The sequence below is a fragment of the Equus przewalskii genome, chromosome 19 (assembly GCF_037783145.1).
Source record: "Equus przewalskii isolate Varuska chromosome 19, EquPr2, whole genome shotgun sequence".
Lineage (NCBI taxonomy): Eukaryota > Metazoa > Chordata > Mammalia > Perissodactyla > Equidae > Equus > Equus przewalskii.
Genome location: NC_091849.1, coordinates 41,485,061 through 41,511,038, shown reverse-complemented (window position 1 = coordinate 41,511,038; position 25,978 = coordinate 41,485,061). Strand labels below are relative to the sequence as shown.

Below are 25,978 nucleotides of genomic sequence, written 5' to 3'. Positions count from 1 at the left end.
CTGCTCTCACCTAGATTTCCTCAGGGACAAAAGTGCACCTAAACAAATGTGAAATCTGCTTTGTGATCAAATTCTTCCCAAATATATAAATTCAGTTAGAACGAACTCACATTTTCAAAAGCAACTACAAGGGTTACAGCAGAATGGTACCCTACTCTGCTGTTGCAGCATGAAAGCAGCCACAGAAAACATGTAAACGGATGGCCGTGTGTCCCAACAAAATCTGATTTATGGACACTGGAATTTGAATTTCACGGAACTTTCACCTATCACAAAAGACTGTTCTTTGCATTTTCCCCCCAACCATTTAAAAATGTAAAATCATTCTTAGCTCATGGGCCATAAGAGAAAGGGCATATGACCATAGTTTGCCAACCCCTGGTCTAAAGCTCTCACTGGCCAAGGAAGTTAGAAAGGGAACCTGTCTGGTGGTAACCGCTGGATGTAATCATGCCCGGGCCCAACCTTATTCTCTGACCTTTCTTGCCTCTACCTCCACTTTCCTCCAGAGGCTTTCTCCTGTAGCTCTTCCATCCACAGCTGAGATAAGACCATCTTTAGAACAACCTTCTGGTTGCTGGCCATCTCCAAAAGTAGCCCATGCCAGGGGAAGGCAGAGGATGTGTCCCCTAGGGGCTGACAGGGTGGGTCCAGCCTAGAGAAACAAACCTGTAGAATAAGGGGGTGTCCTGTGTAAACTGGGCAAGGATCCACTCCTAAACAGGAACAGGGAAGAGGAATCCCCACCTCCAGCTAAAGAAGGAAGGCAGAAAGATCTCCATTGAGCACATCAGAACACAGAAGTTCAATAAATACCTGCCTTCGTTTTTATCCATATCGCAGTGACTTGACACAGCGGCCTGAGAGAAAGTACTTATTCCAAGCCTCAGCCAGGGACTGAGAATGCTGGGGTGAGGAAGCTCAGGCCCCAGAACTGAGCAGGAACAAAGCCCCAGAATCGAAGGAGCCAGCTAGGCCCTCAGTCCTCCCTATCCAGTGCTGGAGAGTCAGATGCCTGTGACCTCTCACTGTCCTGATCTGGGTCTTCAGCTGTAAAGGCTCAGTGTCACCTTTAGTCACCAACAGGGATCCTGGCGTCCTCCCACATCCCTTGGACCAGGATGGCTGTTTCCTCACTCCATGGTGACAGGAACATCTTCCACATCTCGGGGGACTGCGCTCTGAAGCTCACGCCTGATCTCAGGGGACAGTTGTGGATGGGGCTGCAGCCGGAGCAGTTCCAGGAGGGCCTCCTTCTGATCTGTGGCCAGGTCTGCCTTGTAGCGCTGGACCAAAGTCAGAAGGCACTGGTGCCAGAGCACAGGCAGCTCGCGCTTCTCGGTCCGGAACCCCAGGAAGTGGAAGACCAGGGCGTCCAGCACCCGGTAGGGCAGCGCGTACTTCTTATCCAGCAGCAGTCGCAGGAAGATGCTGTTGGCACCGCTGTATTCCATCTCGGCGATTTTCAGCATGGCCGCGCTGGTGGGAAAGGGAGGTGGGTTTGGGTCAGTGCTCCCTCCCTGTGCCTTTTCCCTCTTCTCTTCCTCCTCTGCTGGCCCTTACACTGTGGAATTCCAAGGAGGCCATCTCAGGCCTCCTTCTCACCTACCACTTTTTATACTCCCTCGATGCCAGTTACGATCTCCATGCTGATTCATCCCACATCCCAACCTCTGGCTCAGACTGTCTGTCTCAGGACCTGACTAGAATATGTCCAGATGTCTCGAGATCTCCACCCCTAACCTATTCCTTTTCTTCCCATGTTCCCTGTTCATTCACTCAACAATTTACTGAGCACCTACCGCGTGCCAGGCACTGGCATCCTGTCCTTGCGGAATTTACCATCTAGTGCAGTAATGATACCCACTGGCTTCAACAAGCCATAAACCCAGGGCTATTCTTGGCAACTTCCTCATTGCCCCCCACAACCCCCGAGGTCCTGGCAGTTCTACTTTCTGGATATCCACTGCCAGCTGTTCTCTGCTTCTACCGACACTACCTGGAGTGCAGGACAGGGATGGAGCATTTGGTGATGATGCTCCCCACGATGATGGCTTCCCGGAGGGTACAGGTGCCTGACTCACACAGTGGGATCAGGATCCCTGGGGAGGGTCAGAGGGGAGGTCACTTTGAGCCCAGGGTGAGAGAAAGGAGGTACAGCAGGAAGCACCCCCCCACGTACCCCCAAGACAGCCATCGCCCAAGCCAGGCTTGCTGCTCTCACCTGCAGGAGCTCCAGTCCCTCCCTTTCTGAACTGCCTCCTGGGCTCCCACCTTTAAACCAGGCTCCAGGCTTGAACAGGGCCTTCTTGAGTGCCATGTAGAGGTGGAAGTTGAGTCGTTTGTACTCAGCGATGTCATCTCGTACCCGGGGGAGGAGCACAAGGTTGTAGAAGCGCTGGGCCATCCGTTCCTTCAGGTTAGAGGCAAAAATCCTAGTTTTGCAGGGAGGGGAAGGGGGAGAGATCCCAGGTCACCTGATAGTCTGGAGCTGGCCCTTTAAATATCACTGTGGACAGTGCATGCAAGAGATTTGAGGGGTGTGTGGGAGTGAGTGAGCTGTGTGCACACAATACCCAAGTCAGATTAAAGAGAGAACAGGAGGGGACTCTCAGATGCACCCAAGCAGGGTGAATGCTGTCTGTCTTTGGAAGAGCCACAGCTCTCCCAACTGATGGCTACTCAGCTCTCCACCTTCCTCTCCCCAGCATGGGTCCTCTCTACCCTGCTGTCACACGGGACCTGAGTACGCCAGGGAAGCTACAGACCTCTGAGGCCACTCTGACACATCAGGGTTGTACCCTGGTAGTTAGAAGCTCTCTCCTAGAAACTCATCACAGGAGATTCTCAACAGGGTCTTGACCCTGAAACATTTAACAGGAAAAGCTGGGAAATCAAGGATAGAAAGAAGCACAAAAGAGGGCTCTGGGGCAAAGCTAAAATGTAATGACAAAGGCAGGGAAAGCCTGCATGCCCCACGCCCAGCCCTCACCCGCAGACCAAGGGAACCCTAACCCCCATCCATGCTACCTTGTGGCTTGGTACATGGCCGCTGCAGTCCAGGCCTCCGGCTCTGTGACATAGAGGATTTGCTCCCAGTTGGAGAGTGCAGGGATGATCTTAAATGCCTTGGGCAGTTTCCCACTGCGGTACTTAGATAACACCTGGGGATGAGGGAGTAAAATCATTGTCGTTAACATATATACAGCTTGCCGCGTGCCAGTGCCAGGTATTTGTCCAGGTGCTTTCCATATATTAACTCGCTCAATCCTCACAATAACCTATAAGGAGGCGTTCTCATCATCCCCATTTCCCAGATGAGGGAAACTGAGCCCAGAGAGTTAAGTAACTTACCCAAGGCTGCCAAATCACGCTGGAAGAGCAGGAATCTGAACCCATGCGCTTGGACTCTTAAGTCTGATCTCTGCATTATTTGTCTGAGAGATGTGGGCACCCAATGCCTTAGGTGGGAGCCCACAGCCCCTGCGAGGGTACTGGATGATGGCTTTCCTCTCAGCTCTTACCTCCCGGACCCCTCTGTAGACCTCCAGGACCCGGGGGTCCAGCTGGGGCATAGGGAAGCCCGACACCTCTGACATGACCGTCTCAACTTCCGTTTGCTTCTCCGTCAGCTTCTCCATGATGATGTCGGCCAGGGTGCGCCTAAGTGTAGGGGAGGGAAGAAGGTGGGAGTGCTGTGGTCACAGTGCAGGAAGCGCCACACTCCCCACATGGTCCCTGTGAGCTCCAATAAACCTGTGATTTTGCTGGGGTGGAGGAAGCCTCAGTCCCCCTCTGGGCCCACCCACTACAGAACTGCTGCAGAGCGCAAAAGGCCTGAAAGTCATTTAACTTAGGACAAAGCTGACAGTCGTGTGGAGGTTAAGAACCCGGACCCTGAAGTCAGTCTGCTTGGGTTCAAGTCCTGGCTCTACCACTCCCTGCATGACCTTGGGCATGCTAGTTTGCCTCTCTATGCCTCAGTTTCCTCATCTGTAAAATAGGGATAATGACAGTACCGACCTCAAAAAGTTAACGTAAAGATTAAATGAGTTAATGCACGTATGTCACTTGGAACTATCAGTACACAGCATATATGTAATAAGTGCTGCCTATTTCAAACACATCCATCATATGCTGGCAATATGCTGAGGACTCTCTAATTACAAGATCCTGGCCTGACCTCTCTAGAGAGCCAAACACATCTCAATCACACACCAAGATTTCAAGTAGCTGGGATCATTATGGAGAGGTGATAGCACATATTTTCCCCTATTTTAATTTATTAAAATTTATGGAAATATGTCTAAGATCAATATTTTTCTCAGTTTCCTTAAACAGAATAATCCAACATAATCTCACCGTGATGATTCAGAATTAGCAGTACGCTGGGCTTTGGTATAATAATGGTGTCTTCAGAGGCTGTTGAAGTCTATTTAAAACGGCCCCTGTTTGCTGAGGTCCTTCTCAATGCCAGGTCGCGAGTGCAGGGCTTTCCGGAGGATGCCTCAGGTAGTCCGTGCAACACCTATACGAGGGATTACTATTCCCCTTTTTCAGACATGGAACTGATACTCAGAGACGTTGATAACTCACCCAAGGTCTCAGAGCTTTCAAGTCGGGGGACGAGTCCAACCCTGGTCTTTCAGGTACTTTACAGTGTGCTAGACTGTGCCCCCAAACTAAATGGCCTCTGACTGCTGAGTTCATGTGGCTCGAGCCTGCTTTCTGAAGATGCCGGCTGTCACTTCTCAGCACTGTCAGGAGTCTCTACTTCTAGCAGGTTCACTGCTCTATTTACTGCAAGCTGGAAAACCATCCTGCCAAGCATGTCAGAGCGCTCTGTCAAAAAGGAATTATAAGGCGCTGAGTGAGCAGCTGGGAGGTGCTCTGGTGGGACAGCACAGGAGGCCAAGTACATGCTCTGTGACAGCTATTTCAGCTGCTAGGCATCAATCCGTGCTCTCACATAAGCTACCAGAGAACTTATCATTCAGCTTCCCTGTCTTTTTACAGTATTATTAGCAATAAGAGAGGCATTAACCCAAAACAGCCTGAAGAACCAAGAACAATGTCATGTTGATATTGCAGGATCAGAATGAACTGGCTAAGGGCCCTTACTCGAGACTCCCCTCCTCTGGGCCAAAATCTGTGGGCTCAGGAGTTTGACCGTAGGAGCTTAAATGCCTGCATGTTGTGGAGCGAGCATTTATTAGAGATGGAAATAAATCCATTTGGCAACGTCTGAAGAATTTTTGGTTGTTACAATTGGGAGGAAGGTCACTACTGGTATCTAGTTGGTAGAGCTCAGGGATGCTGCTAAACATCTGACATTGCACAGGACAGCCTCTACAACAAAAAATCATCCAGCTCCAAATGCCAATAGTGCTGAGGCTGAAAAGTCCTGGATAAAATTCAGCATAGGGTATGAAAAAGATTTGGCCAAAGAAACTGAGCTTACACTAAGAAAACTGAGCATAGCAAGACTAAATGCACTGGGATAGAGCTCCGCAGAGACATAAAAAGCCCCTGTAGCTGTTTCCCCAGGTAATCCAGGCAGCTTAGAACAAGTGGATGGAGGGGAAGGAGGTATTTTGAATCTGGGTCATTCTCACTCAGAACGGTCTTTTGAGGATGGGACAGTTTTGTCAAGATGGTTCCCCACAGCTAGCAATGCTCAGGCCCTTCCCAAAGGTAGGGAATCAAAACTCTGCCAGGGCAGATGATTCCCTGGTAGCAGGGAAGCTGCTACCAGGACCCAGTATCCCAACTCTCAGGCTGTGCCAGCCCTACCTGGCAGGAGGGTTCTTGTTCATGAACATCTCCATGGCACGCTCATCCTCAGGGTCCACAATCACCTCTGCATGGTGGCCTGCCCCTGTCATTGTTGCAGCCTTCTCCAGAGTGGGCCATTCCTCGTCCTCATCATCTGATCCATCCTGCGGCACTCCTGGACCTAGAAGGGGGGAGATGAAATGGATGATCAAGGCAAGCAGTGGCTGAGGGATTTAGAGGTCAATTACCTTTAACCATCATGTATAGTACAGGCCTCACAACTGCTCGTAATATATACAGATGTATGCAGGGAAAGAGATGATGCACATGCTATCTCCCCATCCCCAGGGGCTTACAATTCTGCTTGAGAAACAAAATGTACATGTATGAACCAATGAGATAGATAAACCAATAAATAGAACCAATAAATAACAGTTAACACTCTATATTCAGTATACAGCAGGAACTGTTCTAAACATTGTACATAACCCACATAACCCCAAGAAGTAGGTACTATTATTATACCTAGTTTCAGATGGGGATGCTGAAGTATAGAAAAGTTAAGTAATATGCCTAAGACGTGCAGTCTGGGTCCAGACTGTACATTCCTCATATTCATTGTACACACCTGGTAGGGCCTGATTTTATGCCAAAATGAGTGGTAGAGACAGTATATACCACAGGCACTTATGTGATGAGGACAGAGGATGGTTAGCCTCTGGATAGGCAGTAAAGGAGCTGGAGGAGTGTGTTCCACATCTGGATAACACTGGCAAAAGTGCTTGGTTACAAGAGCATTAGGCAGTAGCAAGAAATAAGGCTAGATGGGTAAAGTGAAGCCAGTCTGTCGAGGGCCTTGAGGCCAGGCAGTGGAGTTCACATTTCAAGGGACCAACCATTGGAATAACTGATTATTGGAAGGCTACAGCAGGCTGTGCATCTGGAAAGGTCTGTGATAATCCAAGCAGGGAGAAGAAATGCTACATATGAACAGCTCATTAAGAACAGAGGCAGTGTGGGGCTGACCCTCTGGCTGAGTGGTTAAATCTGTGCGCTCTACTTCAGCGGCCCAGGGTTTCGCCGGTTTGGATGCTGGGACCATACCTAGCACTGCTCATCAGGCCATGCTGAGGCAGCGTCCCACACAGCAGAACCAGAAGGACCTATAACTAGAATGTACAACTATGTACTGGGGGCCTTTGGGGAGAATAAGAAGAAAAAAGAAGATTGGCAACAGATGTTAGCTCAGGTGCCAATCTCAAAAAAAAAAAAATTAAAAATAAAAAAAACATGCCACAACTAGAAGGATCTGCAACTAAGATATACAACTATGTGCTGGGGGGATTTGGGGAGATAAAGCAGGAAAATAAATAAATTAAATAAATAAATAAATAAATAAAAAGAACAGAGGCAGTGTGTGATAAAACCTAAATGGGGGGGGGGGGGTGGTGCCAGAGGTATTGTCTCCACATACTAACAACTCCCAAATCTGTACTTGTCGGTGGATCTCCCTTTGCTCCACCCCTAACTCCAGCTGCCTCCTGTACAGCCAGTTGATGACCCAGAGGCACTTCGAACCTCACCCATCATCAACTGAACTCACTCTGTTTCCCTCCTAGGTCTACACTACTCACTGTGTTCCACATCTAAGTAAATGGCACCACCATCCGCCCAATGCTAAGCCAGAACATGGGAGGCAGGCCTGCCTCATCCCCTGCTCTCACTGCCAACACTCAATTACCAAGTCCTATTCAATTCTACTTCACAGAAGGTCTCCCAAATCCTTCACAGCTCTGTCTAAGCCTAGAGCAGCAGCATCTTTTGCCTGGATTAATTCAACAATCCCCTACCCAGTCTCCTTATTCTCCAAGTGTTTCCCATTGTCTTTAGGATGACTTTCAAACCTGAGCACAGCCTCCAAGCCTTTTGTAGATTTGGCTCCTACCTACCTCACCATCATTCATTAATCCATTAATTCAGCAAACACTGCGTGCCCTGCTGTATGTGAGGCACTGTTCTGGGTGCTGAAACTATATCTGCGAATAAGAGAAACTAAAGTGTTTGCCCTTATAGAGCTTACATTCTAATGGGGGAGAGAGATGAACAAATACACATAATATATATTAGGTTAAAAGATGACAAATGCTATGAAAAAAGAAATAGGGCAGAGTAGAGAAGTTTGGAAGTGTGGAGACAGGGGTGGGGTGTTGCAATTTTTAATGGAGTGGTCAGGGTAGGTGAAGAACTGAGGGAGTAAGCCTACAGGTGTATGAGGACACAAGGAAGCACCCGGGCAAAGGCTTTAACCTGCCATGTTTCAGAAACAATGAAGCCTATATGGGTGGAGTGAAGAGAACAATGGGGGCAGATCACACAGGTCTTTGCAGACCACTGCAATCTTCTAGCCGTTGAGTTGAGAGTGGACTATAGGGGGTATGGGATACTAGTTAGGGGGCTACTGCAATCCTGCAGGTGAGAGACTGTGGTGGCTTGAACAGGATGGTGTTCCAAGGTGGTGAGAAGTGATCTGGTTCTGGATATATTTTGAAGGTAGAGTCAACAGGATTCCCTAACAGATCAGATGGGGACTGAGAAAGAGAAGAGCCCAGGGTTTTGTCTTGAGCAGATGGAAGGATATCACTCGATTAACCGAGCTGAGGAAGACAGTGGGAGGAGCAGGTTTGGCGAGAAGGTCAGGACTGCTGTTTTGGACACGTTAAATTTGAGACATCGATTAGACTTCAAACTGGAAATGCCAAATAGACAGCTGAAATATAAGAATCTGGGTTTCATGGAAGAGACCAGGGCTAGAATATAAGTCACCAAACAGATGGTATTTAAACCATGAAAGTGAGGACAGCACTAGAGAGGTGAAGAGAAGAGGTCCAAGGACTGAACTCTGTGGCACGTTAATGTTAAGAGGTTGGGGTCAAAAGAGGAGCTAGAAAAGAATAATGAGAGGTGAGGAAGTAGTAAAATAGGAATGTATTGTCTTAGAAGCCAACAAAGATACTGGAGGCAGGTGGCCAGTGTTGTGTCAAATGCTGCTCTTGGGACAAATGAAAGACGAGATCTGAGAAATGGATCAAGCAACTTGGAGTCAACACTCTCACCCTAATAAGAAAATATTGGCCATCTTCTAATTAATCTCTCTCCCTCTTTAGCCTCTACACAATATTGTTCTTTCCGCTCAGAACATTCTGCACTGGTTTTCAGGTCTCAGCACAAAGGTCATGCAATCTGAGAAGCCTGACCCCCAAGACTAATGCTATTGTTATCTGAGAAACTATACTTTAACATGGAATGTACTGTCTATTTAATTGTTTCTCTCAAACAGACTGGGCTAGACTTTAAGATCTTGAAGTCAGGCACATGTTTATCTTGTTTACTTCTTTACCCAAACCATTTAAGCTAGCACCATGCGAAACACGTAGTAAACATTCCATTAGTATTTAGAGAACAAATGAATAAATGCTAGGACAACTTAGTGGCGTGAGCAATCACTTCCTGTTGGCGTAACTTCGGGGGTGCCTACAAGCGAGTGCCTAAAACTATAAGTGGGCGTGGAGGATTCTGACCACCCTCAATTTGCTCCAGGGTTGGGTCTCCCATCCCATTACCTTTGCAATGATGTAATACGGACCCCGTCTTTTGTTTTTAAATTTCAAGGTATTCCCCTGGCAAACACTTTTTAGCATTCCATCCCCCCACTAACCACGCTGTTCCTCGCAGCCACCCCTCACCACTCACCCAGCCGCGTGGTGCGCTCCCGCGGCGCTGAGGGCCGGTCCCCCGTCCCATGCTCGGCCTCGAGCTCCTCCTGCTGCTGCCGCGCTTGCTGCAAAATCCGTCGGGTCAGCCGGGGCCCCACATACTCTTCCTCCTCTTCTCTGGTTCCGCGGCCCCGCCGCTTTTCCCGGGCCCCTGTTCGCACGGCGTCCCCAGCCAGGATCTGCTCGGCCAGGGGCGCATGTTTTTCCTGACCCCCGGCCCCGCGGGCCGCCTTGAATTTGGGCATTATTGTCGAAAACCTTGCCGGGAACGTTCACACGTGGGAACAGAGGAAAAAGCCCTGAGTGCGCTTGCGCAGTGAACTCCCAGCGCCCATGAGGCCGCACGGAGATCACAGCGTCCCCTAGCGTTCGGAGGCCAGGAGTGCCTGGACTCCTGAATAAACTCATTGCCTTTAACCTTGCCGTCTCTAAATGGTGGCAGTCCGAGCCACGCTTTCCTAGCTTCATGGGTCTAGGTCCAGGGTGCCCAGCCAAATGGGAATCTCACGAGGTGCAAGCCTGGGGGCTGCAGTCGGGCAGTGACGTCACGAAAGGCGTCAACGAGGAGGTGCCTAGACACGCCCCTGTTCCTCATTGGCGCGCCAACTGGGCGCTCTGTCTTTGCGTCATTTCCGGAGCACCTCCCTCCGCCGGAGCTCGCGTTAGGGGGCTTCGGTTAGCGTGGGCCGCCAAGGAGCGCTGCGTTTCGGCTGTGTAATCCTGCCCGCGTCCCGGCCCGACGCCATGGGAGTGACTTGGTAGGACTGCTGGGGATTGTGTGGGGCGGGGTTTGGGGTCGTGAAGGGCCCTCGGAGCCTAGAGTGTACCCCGGAGGAGGATCGAGACCTGGGTCCGCCGTCCCCCAGGAGCTGAGCAAGATGTCCTCGGATTTTGTGGGTGAGGGGCGCACCGTGAGGGCTACGGATTCTTGAGGCCTGTTTCCTCGGAGATGCGCCCCTTCCTCCTGGAAGGCGGCAGGTAAAAGGTTTTATCCCAGGAACCCGTCAATGGTTGTGTACCTCCTTCCCTTTTTCTTGCTCCATCTTCCTTCCCGTGAGGCCATAGTACTGCCCAGGGTGGAACTTTAGGGTCGGAAATAGGATGTCTGGATTCGGACCCATCTGCAGGCAGGGCTGGAGGAGTTGGGGGATAGGCAAGGAGGAGGCAGTATCTTTTTTAGATTTTCGCCTGCCCCTACCTAAAGCCACTAAATGCAGTTAGACCAGCCTGTGGCTAGTTCTGGATTGGCCATTTTAAGATCCTCGGCGTGGAGAAAAAAATAAACTATTGGGAATTAGGAGACTGAGGTTCCAGGCGCCTCATCTCTTCGGGACCGTTTCCTACTATGTTTAATTACATGGTTGGTCTAGTTTCTATGGACTTATCGCTGACATGTTTTAAGTCTGGGTCACAGGGGAGAGGTATGGGCCTGATGCTCTTGGAATCATTAGTTCCAAAATGCTAGATTTCAGGGCTTTTTTTTTTTTTTTTTTATCGTGAAGTGTGATTGTCTTTCCAGCCAGAGAGGGCTGGAGGCCAGGATATCTGAAGGCAGTGGCCATAGGCTTGTCTATAAGAACCTGTGGGCACTACTACTCCTGGTGGCCCAGGTTCATGAGGTTTGTCAGTGATTGCACCTTTGATTCCTACAGTTGACATAATGAGCCTCCTCTGAGTCCTCTTGTATAAGGGCATGTATGAGGGATGGGAATGCAAAGTTTGCAGCAAGAGTCATGGAACCCTGGAGGCCCCTGCTCTTGCAATAGAGAAGACAGACAGAGGGAAAGACTCTGTCTCTTGGGACCTTTATCAACTTTTTCAGACTCCTAGGATTTCTGACCCCAGTAGCATCAGTTTAGGGATTCTGATATTTCAAAATAAGGCACATCATCATCATTGCTTATCAGTGCTTTTCCTGATGGAGAGTAGTGACAATCATTAGCAACATCAGGACTCCACTTTTATAGCTTTGTTTAGTTGACTGATCCTAAAGTAATGAAGTGTCCCCCAACTTTGTCACATGTGACCGTCTTTATGATTTTTGCATAGCCAGGTACCACCTGTACTATTATTTGTTAATGTTTTCTTTTAAATCTATTTATTTTCCTTTAAAGTATTTAACAGGCAACTATATCCCTTGGGAGGCAGTCTTGTATAGTGGTTAAGAGCATAGACATGGAGCCAGCTTGCCTGGCTTTGAATCTTGGCTACACCACACCAAGCTGAGTGACCTTATGCAAGTTATTCAGTTTCCTCATTGGTAACAAGGAGATAAATAACAGCACATCTTATAGGGCTGTTGTGAGGATTTGAAGAGTTAATTCATCTGAAGGCCTTTGGACACTGCCTGGCGCGTAGTTGGCGCTTGGTGATTGTTACGTACCCCTCTAAAGGGGAAGCCAGTTTTAGTCACCATAGAAGGAAATCTTGGAAATAACATTTTTTGTTTCATTGTTTTCATTAAATTCTTGTACATACTATTGCCTCTCATCCCCAAAGATTATAAACTTGAGGCTTGCTTTCTCTTTGATCCTAGAGCTATGGAATAGAACTTTCTGCATTGATGGAAGTGTTCTATATTAGCAGTGTCCAGTACCCTAGCCCCCAGCCACTGTTGAGCTCTTGAGCCCTTGAAATGTGGGTGCACCTGAGGAGTTGAAATTTTAACTTAATTTGTTGTAGTAGTTTAAGTGTAAATAGCCACATGTGGCTTGTGGCTACTGTACTGGACAGCATACATTCAAAGTGTTAGAGAGTTGGTAAAAGTATACTAATCCCAAATTGAGGCTTTTTCCTTGATATAGTCAGAACTGAAAGAACCGCAAAGCTTATTATACAACGTGGTGTTATCAAATGCTTGGTCCGTGTGCCACCTAAAATCTTCTCACACTCAGGAAGTGCTGGTATGACAGATAGGAAGTTCACTGCACGGCTCTGAGAGTCGTGACACGTGTGCTCTAGTTCTTAATGGTGTTCTCAGGGATGGTGGTATTTCCTCCCCTTTAAAATGAAGGGGTCAGGGTCAGTGGTCTGGAAGGTAACTCCTGGCCCTGATGAGCTGTGATTCTGTGGGTGAGTGGCTCAGCAAGTGCACGTGTGTCTCTGCATACTGATATTTGGTCCTCTCCCTTCCAGTGTGTCCCAGATGCCTGTGGCTGAGGGCAAGAGTGTCCAGCAGACCGTGGAGCTCCTCACCCGGAAATTGGAGATGCTTGGGGCAGAGAAGCAAGGAACGTTTTGTGTAGACTGTGAGACCTACCACACAGCTTCCTCTACCCTTGGCAGTCAAGGTCAGTGTGCGGGATCTGCGGGATGGGTGGAACCTGGCTTGGAATTGATCGACGTTCATGTTCATTGAAATCTTTCTGTTCTTCTGCTAAGAGTGGTATTCTTGAACATGTGGCACATGTGTTTCTGAATTCATTAATTCTTGGTCCTTCATCTTTTAGACTGGGCCTAGGTTTTAGTCTTTTTACACTTTACATTCTTAGAGCAGTGTTTCTTGGAGGGTTGGTCACTGACTGACTAAATCATTTGCGTTACTTGTTAAAGGTGCAGATTCCTGGCTCTGCTTACCAACTGGTACTGCAGGCCTCATAATCTACATTTGAACAAGTTCCCCAGATGATCTTTATACACTCTAAAGTTTGAGAAAGACTCCTTTTAGTCTCAGAAGTCTCTGTATATGATTCTTTTAGAGCTTTAGAGTTTTTGGAACTTCCTGCAGAAAGCCTTCCTGTTGCCCACACCTAGCCAGTGCCCTTGGCCAGCTTATTACCATAACATTGACCACTGAATCCACGTTTGTTTTAAATGTATTGAGATGTGAGATGGGCTGTGGATGGTGGTGGTGGTAGGGAGGCAAAGAGGATCTTTGAATATGACTTAAGGAACCTGAGTTCTCTTAGTCTTGGCTCTGCAGTAACTTGACTTTAGATGGTTCTATACCACAGTGATTAAGAGCCTAGGTCACGGAACCAGGTAACTAAGTACTGGCTCTACCGCGTGCTAACTGCAACTTTAGGTAAGTCCCACAGCCTGTGACTGTTGCTGTGTCAGTCATTTGCCTATTTTCCCATAGATCTGTTCCCTGCACTTGGCCTGCACACTATATCTGCCAGGCCCCCTTTCAGTTACCTTTGGTCAGTGGGAGGCACTGGGGAAGATTAGAAGACGGGAGAAAGGGAGGCCACAGTATGTCTCTCCCTCTCCCTCTGCTTTGGGCAGTGGCTTGGCTCCTTGCCTCCAGCTCCTGCTAGGCAGCCTTTGTTCCTGGGTCTTGTAACATCACATCTTCTCCTTTTCCTTTCAGCCTTAGCGATGGTAGTGGCTCCCTGTGTTGCTAATCTTTGGGTGGCCTCACTATTCTGTTTGTTTTTCAGTTCTTCCAACCCCTGTGTTTTGCTCCCTGTATTAAATCCCCTCTAACGAAGCTATCTGGTGTGGACTCTGTTTTTGTACCCTTCCTTAATACAGTTCGCTCATCTGTAAAGTGAAGATAGTTATAGTACTTACTTCCTAGTGTTTTTGTGCTAATTAAGTAAGTTAATACATGCAGAGCACTTAGAGCTGAGATTGTCATGTAATAAGTATTTAATAAATGGTAGGTCGGAGCTGTACTGAGTTTCATCATTGATAAAATTGCAGTGTTACCATTTATTTTGCCTTCCATAAGAAGGAAGGAAGAAACACAAGAGGTAAGTTGTGAAAGCATTTGGAAAACAAGACGTTTGTATGTAGATATAAGATGGCATACTACTTCTGTGAAACTACCTGTGTGAGCTGTTTTCCTGATCAGACCTTTACTTTCAAGGAGCTATCGTTTAGCTGGGGAGACACCACATCAGTGGCAGCCAACGGAAAGAGTGATGAGCTTAAGGTCAGAGGCTTGGCTTGGAGTTCCAGTTCTGTCTGTTTACTGCCTCTGTGCCTTTAGATCAGAAGTTCTCACAGTTGACTAGCATGAGCATCACAGGAGGGCTTGTTAACACACAGGTTGCTGGGCCCCATGCTAGGAGTTTCTGATTCACAAGGTTGGGGCTGAGGCGGGGAAATTGCGTTTCTGACAAGTTTACAGGTGCTGCTGCTGCTGCTGCTGCTGGCCTGGACCCGCCAGCTTCATTTTCCTCATCTGTAAAAGGGGAACAGTAACACTAGTTCTGCTTCCTTCACAGATTGGGGCAGATGTGAAAGTACTTTGTTATGATTAAAAAAATAGTATTGTTTACAAACAACTGGAAGTGCCATCTTCATTAAAAACAAAAGCTTACGGAGCCGGGCCGATGGCACAGTGGTCAAGTTAGCATGTTCTGCTTCTGTGGCCCAGGGTTTGCTGGTTTGGATCCCGGGTGCGGACATGGCAACACTTGGCAAGCCAAGCATACATATAAAGTAGAGGAAGATGAGCACAGATGTTAGCTCACGGCCTGTCTTCCTCAGCAAAAAGAGGAAGATTGGCAGCAGATGTTAGCTCAGGGCTAATCTTCCTCAAAACATAAATAAAGAAATAAACAAACCCAAAACCTTAGGTGACTTTCAAAATATTTTCAAGATAATAACAACACCTGCAGACTCATAGTATGGATTAAATATGTAACTACAGCAAATTTGCACAGGAACAGAATGGCAGATCAGCTTTGATGTCCTTTTTCTTTTTGAGGGTTGAAATGTTTTGAACTAGATTTAGAAAGAGGTAAAAGTTGTGACTTGGCAGCAAGCAGTCGGGCAGGATGGGGGGAGGTTTGTGCGGAGCCTGTTGTGATCAGGAAGTGGTGCAGAGCAGAGGTATGTATAGAGGAGTCACAGTGCCCCCTGCCCAGCCCCACCTGTCTCCTCACTCTGCATTGCTACCTTCTTATTCCTGCCTAGACTGTCTTCTTTCCTTCTCTGTGTGGCTGAATCCTTCATTATCCTAGTTTAGGTCCTATTTTTTCCATGAAAGTGTTTTCTGCTGACTCTTGTCCACTTTGATCTCTTCCTAACATGAAGTCTTCCTTCCTTCCGAAAGACTTCTGGTCTATCCCACATAATCACTTTTGTTTTATTTTGTCTTTTATTTATTTCTTCCTTTTTCTTTTTTTGGTGAGGAAGATTGACCTTGAGCTAACATCTGTTGCCAGTCTTCCTCTTTTTTTTTTTTTTTTTGACTTGAGGAAGATTATCCCTGAGCTAACATCTGTGCCAGTCTTCCTCCATTTTGTATGTGGGATGCCTCCACAGCATGGCTGATGAGTGGAGTAGGTCCGCGCGGGAATGTGAACCCACAAATCCACGCCACCAAAGCAAAAGATGCAGAACTTTAACCACTTGGCCATGGGACTGGCCCCAACCAATCCTCTCTTTTTGCTTGAGGAAGATTGTCCCTGAGCTAACATCTGTGCAGTCTTCCTATATTTTGTATGTGGGACACCACCATAACATGGCTTGATGAGCAGTGTGTAGGTTCACACCCGGGATCCAAACCCATGAACCCCGGGCTGCCAAAGTAGAGGGTGCTAACTTAACCACTGTGCCACCAGGCTGGCCCCTTATTTTGTCTTTTTAAAAGTTTTTTGCCTCTTTCTCTGTTGAGTGTCAGCTTTTTGAGGCCAGGGGCTAAATCCTCTACTTGTATGCCCCTTGAACCCTAGCACAGAGCTAGAAAGAGTTTAAGTAGTTAATAAATGTTTGCGATTATGGCAGTCTATCCATTAACTCTTGTAATGTTTGAGAGAAGAATCTTGCTTTCCATTTTTTGCCTTCTTCCATTTCCCACTTAACCAAATATATGTAGCTTTCCTTCCCTCTTACAGAAAACCTGTGGTAATTAATGAGAAAACTCATTTCTCAGAGAGTGGAAGGGGTGAGCTGGGGCTTCAGACTGGATCTTCTGATTCCAGATCCTGAGTTCTTTCTGCCAAAGTTGTGCTGCTTGCTTCCTAAGTTGGCTGGCATCTTAAAACTCTCCAAGGGCTCACTGTTGCCTTCAGGAAGAAGTCCAAACTTCTTGAGGCCTGGAAGGCAAGACTTCTCCCAGCCTGGTTCTGGCCTACCCTTCCAGCCTTATGCCAGATACTCCCCTTTGCTGCTTCTCTGGGGCCACTTCCTGTATCACAGAGTGGGGACGCCAGGGAAGGTAGGGATGGACAGAAGAACAGAGCATCTGCTTCATTTGTCATACTCAAATACTGGTACTTTTATTTTATTTTCCTTGTTATGTAATACATGATTATACAAAAGACTGTATATAAAGTCTCTGTGAGTTATTGATCATCATCATTAAGCATCCATCTGTGAGCCTGTCGCTCAACTTAAGAATTAAACCATTATTAGTCTCATCGAGGTTCCCTGTGGGCCTCTCACCCTTTTCTGTGGAGCGGGTGGGTTTTGCCATCTGCTGTCCTGCCTGCTGTTCCTCTCCCTTCATCTCTGGAAAAGGCTGTCAGTGAGGGGATTCCCCCTACCCCCCTCCAAGACTGCCCAGTTAATGCCAGATTGCCATCTGGCCTCGTGTGCATTTGACTCTATTCTGGGGTTTGCCGACGAAGGTCTTCATGCTGAGTAGGCTCTCCATCCCTGCAGGTCAGGCTGGGAAGCTGATGTATGTGATGCACAACTCAGAGTATCCTTTGAGCTGCTTCGCCCTCTTTGAGAATGGCCCATGCCTTATTGCCGACACCAACTTTGATGTGCTCATGGTGAAGCTCAAGGGCTTTTTCCAGAGTGCCAAGGCCAGCAAGATTGAGACCCGGGGCACCCGTTACCAGTACTGTGACTTCCTAGTGAAGGTGGGCACGGTCACAATGGGACCCAGTGCCCGAGGCATCTCTGTGGAGGTAAGACCTTGGTGACATTGGAGCGGGATGTGCTGAAGGGCATTCTCAGGCAAGGGCTCTGCCGATTTCCACATGCCTCTGAATGCAAGCTGATGTTCTTGCCTCCCCAATCCCTGTCTCCAGAGCATCTGTGTTCCCTCTCTGTGCATCTTTTACCCTTTCCATAGTCATCCAGGGACCCTGTAGCCTAGGATGGGAATGGGAAGCTGGGTTCACAGCAGAAAGCAAGCTTAGGAAGGCTGGCTCGCTGGAGAAGGGAATGGATAGTCAAGGGAGGCAGGTGAATTATGATGTGGAGGGACCACTTGCCCATCACAAGAAGTCCTAGAGCAGAACAGGGCAACTTTCAGTGCAGTGAACATTGGGAGGTGGGCCCTAAATCACATGTCCACACACCTCTCCTTAGCACACTTCAAGATAGGTCTCAAAAGTTGTGTAGCAAAGATGTGCCTTTCCTTTTGATACGCTGTCTCCTTTCTTTCATGGTGGAAAGGGGTGTGTCATGGCTTCATCTTTGAGGCTAGATGTATATATTGAAAATGGCAAAGAAAGAATGTGGCAGTAGCTGGCTTTGGGTCCAGTCCGCAGTCTACCATGTGCCCAGCACTGTGAGATAAAAAACTAACTAAGCTACCTGTAGCTACCCGCCTTTTGAAAATTTATGATTTAGTAAGAGAGCAAGGCTGAAACACACAAACTGTTTTTGAAGTTAGTCTGTGAGAAATGCCATGAAAGAGGTAGAGATTGCTCTGGGAATTCAGGCCAGTGAAAGCCCTGCTGACTTTGGGGACTGTGAGGCTCCTGCATGAGTAGCATCTAAGGGGAGACTTAGCACAAGACCTGGAGATCGGTGAGTTGTAAGAAGCATCCCAGGCAGAGAAAAGGGCATTAGTGGTAGTTACTGCTCTGAAACTCCAGGGGCCCCTGGGGCCAAGGTGTCCTGACCCTTTCACATATCTAACTCTGCAGTACAGACACGCCCCGGCTGTTTCTTTACTTCTTTCTCCGTATGGTTACCAACAATTTCCCCCTGCCATCTCTCCAGTGAAAAATTAGGAGAGAGGAATGAAAAAACCTAAGATGTCTACCTTTTGGCCCATGCCGCATTGGTTGGGAAATTATTTCTTAGGGTCAGAGCTCAGGCTGGGTTTACCTTGGGAGTAATCTTTGATCTTGAAGAGATTTAGCAGCATGTGTGTCTAGACTGCCCTCTACTGATCCCCCAACACACACACACGCACCTAATTTCTTTTACTCTTCATTTTCTTTCTCAGAATTTTCCTGAGCTCTCCTTCAATCTTCACCCAGCATGGTAGAGACCATACAGTTCTGAGATAATCAGAAGGGGCCTGGATCTGCCTCTGGGTCTTGTGGGCAGGGCTGTGGGTTGAAACTCCAAGATGAGCACGTCAGAGATGCCGAAAGGGAATGATGCTGAATGTGTCTGATCCTTGGTGTTTGGTTGAGTATTTCCTGTGGAAATACTGTGCTAGAAGGTGTGTGTCTTTGGCTCAGGGTTAGGGAAGATGGGACCAGGGGGCAAGAGGCGCACTTGAAGCAGAAGACCTCATCCTTGCCCTCACTCACCCTCATTCTCTCTTCTTTTGGTCCCCAGGTGGAATATGGCCCCTGTGTGGTACCTAGCGACTGCTGGAGCCTGTTGCTTGAGTTCCTACAGAGTTTTCTAGGCAGCCACACACCAGGGGCTCCTGCAGTATTTGGGAACAGACACGATGCGGTCTACGGCCCAGCAGATACCGTGGTCCAGTACATGGAACTCTTCAACAAGATCCGCAAGCAGCAGCAGGTGCCGGTGGCTGGGATTCGTTAGTGACTGGCCTCTGTCTGGCTGTGTTCTGTCACCAGGGGGACTCCACAGGAGGAGCAGGTGCTGCACCCTCAGGCCCCTGGACCCCAGAAACCCAGGGCAGACAGGGAGGCTTCTCTCACTCTCCGGTTCCCGGCTGTGGCTTTTGCTCTGGGGCTCTGGACTCCCCTTCCCTGACCCTCACACAGTCCTCCAACAGCTGTTTTACCCCATGCCTTATTGAAGGTGGCCTGTCCTCAAGAATGGTAATTATGACGAGTGCGGAAGATTGGAGCTTTCCTGCTTTAGGGGAAAAGGTAGGACAGGGGTGTCTCTGCCTAGTGTCACTGGGGAAGGCAGTCTGTACTTCCAACTGTGGAGGATTGGCTAGGCCTACCACAGAAAGGCTGCGTTTTGTGTCTGCCTGTGCTGTAATATAGGCTGGCCTCTCCTAGGAAGGAGTAGGAGGCACAGCTTCTTTGATGGTTGCCATTTTTTTGACCTGTTTGCTGCAGTGGGTTGTGAATTGACTTTTCTAGGGTGTTGCCCGAGTCCTTTGAAGTCTCCCTTGACATCTTTCCATTTTGTTGTGAATTATATTAGACCATAGGCTAAGCTGCTATAACAAAGAGAATCTAAAGTACAGTGGCTCTTAGTAGAAGTTTATCCTTCTGTCTCCTAATAGTACAGAGGTAATCTGTATCGTTTGTAGTAAGTACAGATGGTCCAGGACAGCCTTCAGTCTACAAGGTCATCAGGAACTCGGGCTGTCTTGTTGTTCAGCCATCCCTAGGGTGTTGTCCTCGCCCGCAAGGTCAAAGCAGACTCATCAGTTCCATGTCCACATTCCACTGGGGCAAGAGAGAGAGAAAAAGCAGTTTCTTTTTTAAAGAATATGATGTGGAGTTGCTCAAATCGCTGTGGCCATGCTTTGCCGAAAGGGACGCTGGGACATAGAGCCTTTTATTTGGGTGGTCATGTTCCAAGTTAAAACTCGGGGTTCTGTGACTAAAAGATGAAGGAGAAAATGGATATGGGGGCCAAGTTAGTGGCCGCTCCTACGTGGAGGTCAGTGGACATGCCCAGAAATGCCCTTGGCTGTGGTTTTGCCCAGAGTACCCCCTCTACCTAAGCCATTTGTTTATGAATTGGATTGAGATGGGGCTGATGCCAGAGCCACTTTCAGTTTCGTTGGATTAGTCACACTAGGAAGTCAGCTCTGCACCCCTTGCCTGAGTCACAGCATCAAGGCCCCTCCAGTTCTCATGCACCCAGAGCTTAGGGTTAGAGCAGTTGACCTGATACTTATACTGTGCTTCATGGTTTCCTGAGCTCTTGCTCCTCGTCTCATTTGAGCCTCCAAGTGCTCATTTGACCTGCATTGCCTGCCTACCCCACTCCTGCTGTGGAAATGTCCAGTCAGGCTAACATTGAGATATTCAGGCAGAGATGGTCTTAGGAAACGTGTTAATGTACGTATTACATTACGTACATTAGGATAATGTCACTCATCGAAGCCATCTAGAGAGAAATTGTTTTCAGATCTAAAGCCTCTGCAAGAATCAGGTAGTGGTCTTGTTTCCATTCTATCTTTGGCTGGCAGGAAACTCAGTTCAGCTTTATAACTGCAGGACCTGTCCTCTGCATTGGTTTTTTTGTTTGTTTCTTTGTTTTGTTTTTGCTTTTTTTAAATTGAGGTCTGTTTTAGATTTCATTTACATACAATAAAATGCACAGGTTTTATGTTGTTGGCCGTCTGATTTATATTTGCTCTTGTCCAGGTTTATCTGTGTATTTTTCTGTAGGCTCCCTCAAATCTTTTATGAAATAGGACAGCATATAGGCAGGATTTTGAACATAATATGTTCCTGAAAATATAGAAATTGAGTGTGGTAAATATGACTCTAGACCTAGACATGGTAAGGAGAGATTTTGTTCCCTAAAAACTAAAAAAATAGTATAAACAGGATCCCTAACTCTACTTTGCCTTTTAGACACAGGCTTGGCTCACACATTTCCAATGTTCTTCACTTTTGTTCTTTTCTCGTATTTTGAGCACATAGTTGGCCAGCATTCAGTCCAGTGAACATCAGATCAAACTTTTAAGTACCCACTTTGGGTACCTTTGTCCATCTTTGTCCTTTTTGTCAATTAAAGGAAGTTTGTCACTAAAAAAGGTGGGTAGCAATGTTGCCAAAACTGAACTGCTCACTAGCAGGAAGGACTCAGATGTCATGTAGCTTGTGTGTGCAGGTCTGAATGGGGCTTTCACAAATAGTTTAGGATTGTCAGTGTATAATTTTTGAAAGTTGGGGTTGAATGAAAGTTGAGCATTTGTATAAATTTAAGGAAAAAAGGGCATAGCTATGCTTATAAATGAAAAAAACTTAAACTCAGCAACTAAATGGAAATGGTATGTTTTTGGTTCAAATCTGACATTCTTCCTTCTGCACTAGACTGTCTTCCTGCCCCTCCTTCTTCTGCTTCCAGGTGCTTTACCCTCCTCCCCATCTGTGGCTACCCATAAAAGAAGAGAGACTAGGAAACCAGTATTTCAGTGGGTACCTTTCCCAGAACCACATAGAAATCGGCCAGCCTTGACTGTCAGAGCTCTGCGGGGCAGCTCTAGGGCTCATCTTGTTCTCCTTCACTACAAGGTGGGGAGACTGTGGCTCCCAGAGAGATCATGCGGGGAGCTGAGGCTGGGGTCAGGACCGAACTCAAGGTGCAGGCCTCCTAGCTACCAGCGTGTCAGAGCGTGACACCTGGACCTCTGTGTGGTGCCAGGTGATTTTAGGTGGAATGCAGAAGACAATTTTATGTCAGTACTTATACTTGATTCCACTGTGTGTTAGAAGTATAGCTAGCACTTTATTCCTTAGGATGAAGGTAAGTTTTTTTAAAAAGAGTCCATTTAAAGGTAACTGTTAAGTTATAGCACAGGTGATACGTGCACATGGCAAAATTTTTGGAGGCAGGATGGATGCTGGGATTTGGGGATATGTTTCTAGTCCATTTCCTGTGTCCATTGATGGTTCCTGCTCTGACTGTGCTTTCCCCTTGTCTCTCCAGTGCTGTTCTGATTCTCTGTACCCCGGTTCTCAGGCTGCCTCCTGCTTGCTTGCTTCAGGTCTTGAGTACCAAGTAGTCACATTTCCCCCGCCATGTATTGGTGTGACTGCTTCACTGAAGGAATTGCCTAGAGACTGACCACTGCTCCCTACCACTAGGTCTACCCCAACCCAGTGTGTCTAGTATTAATTCCTGAGGCTTCATGATGAGGTAGTTAGTGAAATTTTTCTCTCCACATCCTGGAGGGTTACGGGAGGGGTTAGAAATTCCCACCTAAGCATGTCCTCCAGGTGTCAACAGTTGAAGCTCTCAAAATACAAGATAGGAAGGTCTACAATAGACTGAACGTTTTGAGGACATTTACAGTAGATCCAGTGCCAGGTGGGACTGATATGTGGCCTTGCTGTCTCAAGTCCATACCTCTAGCTCCCGATATTGCCTTTCCCTCACCGCAGCCTCTCTCTCTGCTACTGCTGTCTGGGAGCCTTGGGCAGCAGGCCCCAAACACAATTGCATGTGGAATGGCTGAAACCAATTATATTGCAAGTGTGGTCCTCTCTTGGGAGTTGGTTCTTTGGCCTTTGTGCAGTCACTTCTTGGGGGTGGCTCTCCCCCAAGGTGAGTTTCTGCCATTGTGTAGAGCATTCCAAAACAAGTCTCTTGGGTTAGAAGGGACTCTTTAGGTCACGTAGTTTGACCATCACTCAGTCCTCAAGTCTTGACACCATCCCACCCAGAGGCTGTGCAGCCTTGACTTGGCCTTATCTAGGAAAATCTCTTCCTTGTGTATTTCATCTCTTTTTCTCATTAACTTTGAGATAAAAATCAATACAAAACAAAACATACTTGTCCTTTCCCTCCCAGGTCATGGAGACTGTATTGTGCTTAGAGAATTTATCATTAGTTGGTGCTGGAGTAAGAGCGGACTATGACTCTGAAGTAAGGGTTCCAATGTTACTGCAGGTTATCCACTCCTGAGGGGAGCCTCAAGAGGCCTAAGACGCTTTGAAACCAGACACACTTTTGTGTATATGTGAAGTTTTTTGGGAATAGGATTTACAGAGGTCGTAAGAATGTCTCAAAAATCCACGATCCAAAAAAGAATCTCTAAAGGGAGAACAGATCCTGAAGGGAAACAGCAGGAAGATAAAGAGAAAGCAGGTGTGAGATATGTCCAGCTGGCTTATTGTGAGCAAGACTGTCCCAGGCCTTTTGGACCCCTCATCTGAGGTCCTCTCCGGGGATTCTCCTTCATTTTAGTGTCCTTTAGGGCTTTCAATTTCTGGAAGCTGGACTGTTTTCCTACAGGTTCCCCCTTCTCGTGTCTACATACACATACACACAACCTATTAGAAACAAGGAGGAGTAAATATGTATGAAGCAATCTTTATGGCTTCCTTTGTGGCCCCAGGAGTTACTCTTCCATTGTGACATACTCCATGGAATCTGAAAAGTTTTCCGTTGTTATGGAATTTGGCATAATGAGTATATTTTCATTTTTCAGAATGATGTGATTGATGAGGCAGAGAAATAGTTCCTCACCTCTGTGATGAAATTAGCAAATTAAAAAAAATTCTTGGAAGTATTAGGGCAAAGATTCCTAATTCTCTTGCATTCTGTTTTATTTCCCAAGACATTTTTGTCTCATCAGATGGCATTGACCTGTTTTTAAGGTTGATATGAATTCTACTGAATTTTCTTTGGAGGCTTTGAAAAAGAGAATTTAGGGACCACATAATTCAATATTGGGACTCTTTTGTCATGTAGGAAAGGCAGGGTTTGAAATGTGGAGGTGACAGGTGTTCCGAGGCGGCCTACTAAAGGGAAGAGAGCACTGCTTTAGCAGACAAGATGGCTAGGTGCTAGCCACAATACTGTCCCTAATTTGCCAGGTAACTTCAATCAAGTTGGCCTTTCTGAGTCTCATCTGTAAAGTGGGCATAGTGATCCCTACTTTCCCTATTTCATAGCCTTATAGCCTTGTTGAGAGGCTCAGGGGAGAATAGATGTGAGGAGTGCTTTGTCGGCAAGCAGATGCCGTCTCTGCTCTTGTGTCTTTTTTAATGATGCTGAAGGTATTGGTGTTTGGTTAAGATGTTTAAGCTGGGAAGTTATGGGGTCATTACTGCTTGGTGGCAGGTTAAAATTTTTCCCCAATGCAAGGAATGTAGTTGTGCTAGAGAATGAGCAGTGTGGAAAGAAGATTCAGAGAAAGTATTCATCATACTCGTGTATTTTTTTAATCAGATCAGTAAGCCTAGTTGTATGGACCATCTCTGGAACATGGAAATATGTTTTTAACGTGTACTTACAGCGATGAGATTTTACTTGTTTTCCTGCAACCTAAAGGAAGAAAGGCTGGGCTTTAAAAAAAAAAATAAGTAGGGTAGAAATGACTTTAACTTTTTTGTAGAACACATCCATCTCTGTTTCTCCTTAGCTCCCAAGCCTTAATTGTAGCTGTCTCTGAACCGTGTTTTTTTATGCCATGTATATTGTGATTGCACTCCATACCAGTTGTGTCCTTAAAGAAAGTTCAGTGTCCCTGATTGTATTTGCCATTCCTCACTGATGAACCACTGAAGCCCTTAACTCTGAGGCTACAATAAAACCTTATATGTTAGCTATTCTGCAGAGTCTTTTAATATCTGAATTACCTAAAATAGCCTTCTTCTTATTCTTTCTGCTTCCATCTAATACACAATTCTCAAACTTTTCAGTCTCAGGACTCCTTGATGCTCTGAAAAATTATTGAGTACTGCAAAGAAATTTTGAGTAAGAGCTTCTGTTTATGTAGGTTATATCTATTGATATTTATCTTATTAAAATTTATAATGGAAAAAATGAAAGTATTAACTCATTTAAAAGTAACAAACTCATCACATATAAATAAAATATTTTAATGAAAAAACTTATTTTCAAACAAAAATATAGCAAGAGGAGTGGTATTGTTTTATATTTTTGCAAAGCTCTTAAATGTCTGGTGTAATAGAAGACAGTGGATTCTCATATCTACTTCTGTGTTAAATCTGTTGCAGTTTGTTTTGGTTGAAGAATATGAAGAAAATCCAACCTCTCACAGATGTGTAGTTGGGAAAGAGGAGGAGTATATTAATAATCTTTTCAGATAATTGTGGATATTCTTTGATACTATGTCACAACTCCGCTAAAGGTTAGTTGCAATGTGGAATCTTAGACTCTATCAGTGAACTTTTTGTACTCTATTATATTAACATTCGTTGGTTTATTTTACACCTTGAAGGGATCTTTTATTACTGATGCATGATTGTGTAGCATCATGCATTGGTCATTTGGAAAAAACTGCAGATCTTTTAAATGTTGACACATTTCATTATACAATATCAAAATATCATATTTGTTAATATCACTACCAGTCTCCATCAGAAAAATCTTGGGAAGCTATTAAGCTCACTGTGGCGGATACAAGCTTTCAAAAATTCTAAGTTTTCCTTGAGAGCTTGAATTTGACAAATGCTGTCAGGCTCACTTTGTTTATTTTTGGGAAAATATCTGTCTGACACCCAAGGCTAAAGAACTACAGTTTATCTGTTAGCTGTTCTTTCAAGTAAAAATGGTATTCCAGGAAGAAAGTTGTTAATTCAGCTCAAAATTCAGAGAAACTGCACATGTGCTTTTCCTCAAGGAAAACATTGTACTTAGGTAAGGAACAGAAGTGCTTTATGCATACATCCATTTAGTCACATGGAATAGTATTA

General features: G+C 46.5%; 2 protein-coding genes across 5 annotated transcripts in view; one reads left to right on the top strand and one right to left on the bottom strand.

Moving 5' to 3' along the window:
* Window positions 1-804: 804 nt before the first annotated feature.
* On the bottom strand, window positions 805-10,110 carry BYSL (bystin like). The gene is made up of 7 exons (XM_008538896.2): window positions 9,526-10,110; window positions 5,794-5,956; window positions 3,525-3,663; window positions 3,031-3,164; window positions 2,275-2,435; window positions 2,000-2,102; window positions 805-1,479 (listed from the first exon to the last, which is right to left on the bottom strand). The coding sequence occupies exons 1-7, from the start codon at window positions 9,791-9,793 to the stop codon at window positions 1,134-1,136; spliced, it is 1,314 nt and encodes a 437-aa protein (XP_008537118.2). The 5' UTR covers window positions 9,794-10,110; the 3' UTR covers window positions 805-1,133.
* Window positions 10,111-10,171: 61 nt separating this feature from the next.
* Window positions 10,172-25,978, top strand: part of MED20 (mediator complex subunit 20) — an 85,538-nt gene continuing 69,731 nt past the window's right edge. For 2 of the 4 annotated variants that reach the window (XR_011530086.1, XR_011530087.1), the window contains exons 1-4: window positions 10,194-10,526; window positions 12,684-12,838; window positions 17,109-17,362; window positions 18,978-19,250. Coding sequence is in view for 2 of the 4 variants with exons in the window: in XM_008538902.2 (XP_008537124.1) it covers window positions 10,498-10,526; window positions 12,684-12,838; window positions 17,109-17,362; window positions 18,978-19,193 (654 nt within the window). In the remaining 2 variants the exon portion in view is untranslated. Of the gene's footprint in view, window positions 10,527-12,683; window positions 12,839-17,108; window positions 17,363-18,977; window positions 24,865-25,978 lie in introns of those variants that run through there. The other 2 variants (XM_008538903.2, XM_008538902.2) reach the window with 2 other exon arrangements.

Excerpts from the sequence above, each read along its gene's own strand:
- BYSL (XM_008538896.2), bottom strand. The coding sequence starts at position 9,793 with ATGCCCAAATTCAAGGCGGCCCGCGGGGCCGGGGGTCAGGAAAAACAT. Across the intron at positions 3,664-5,793 it reads AACAAGAACCCTCCTGCCAG|GCGCACCCTGGCCGACATCA; the intron begins GTAGGGCTGGCA and ends CCCTACACTTAG. Across the intron at positions 2,436-3,030 it reads GCCATGTACCAAGCCACAAG|GATTTTTGCCTCTAACCTGA; the intron begins GTAGCATGGATG and ends CTGCAAAACTAG.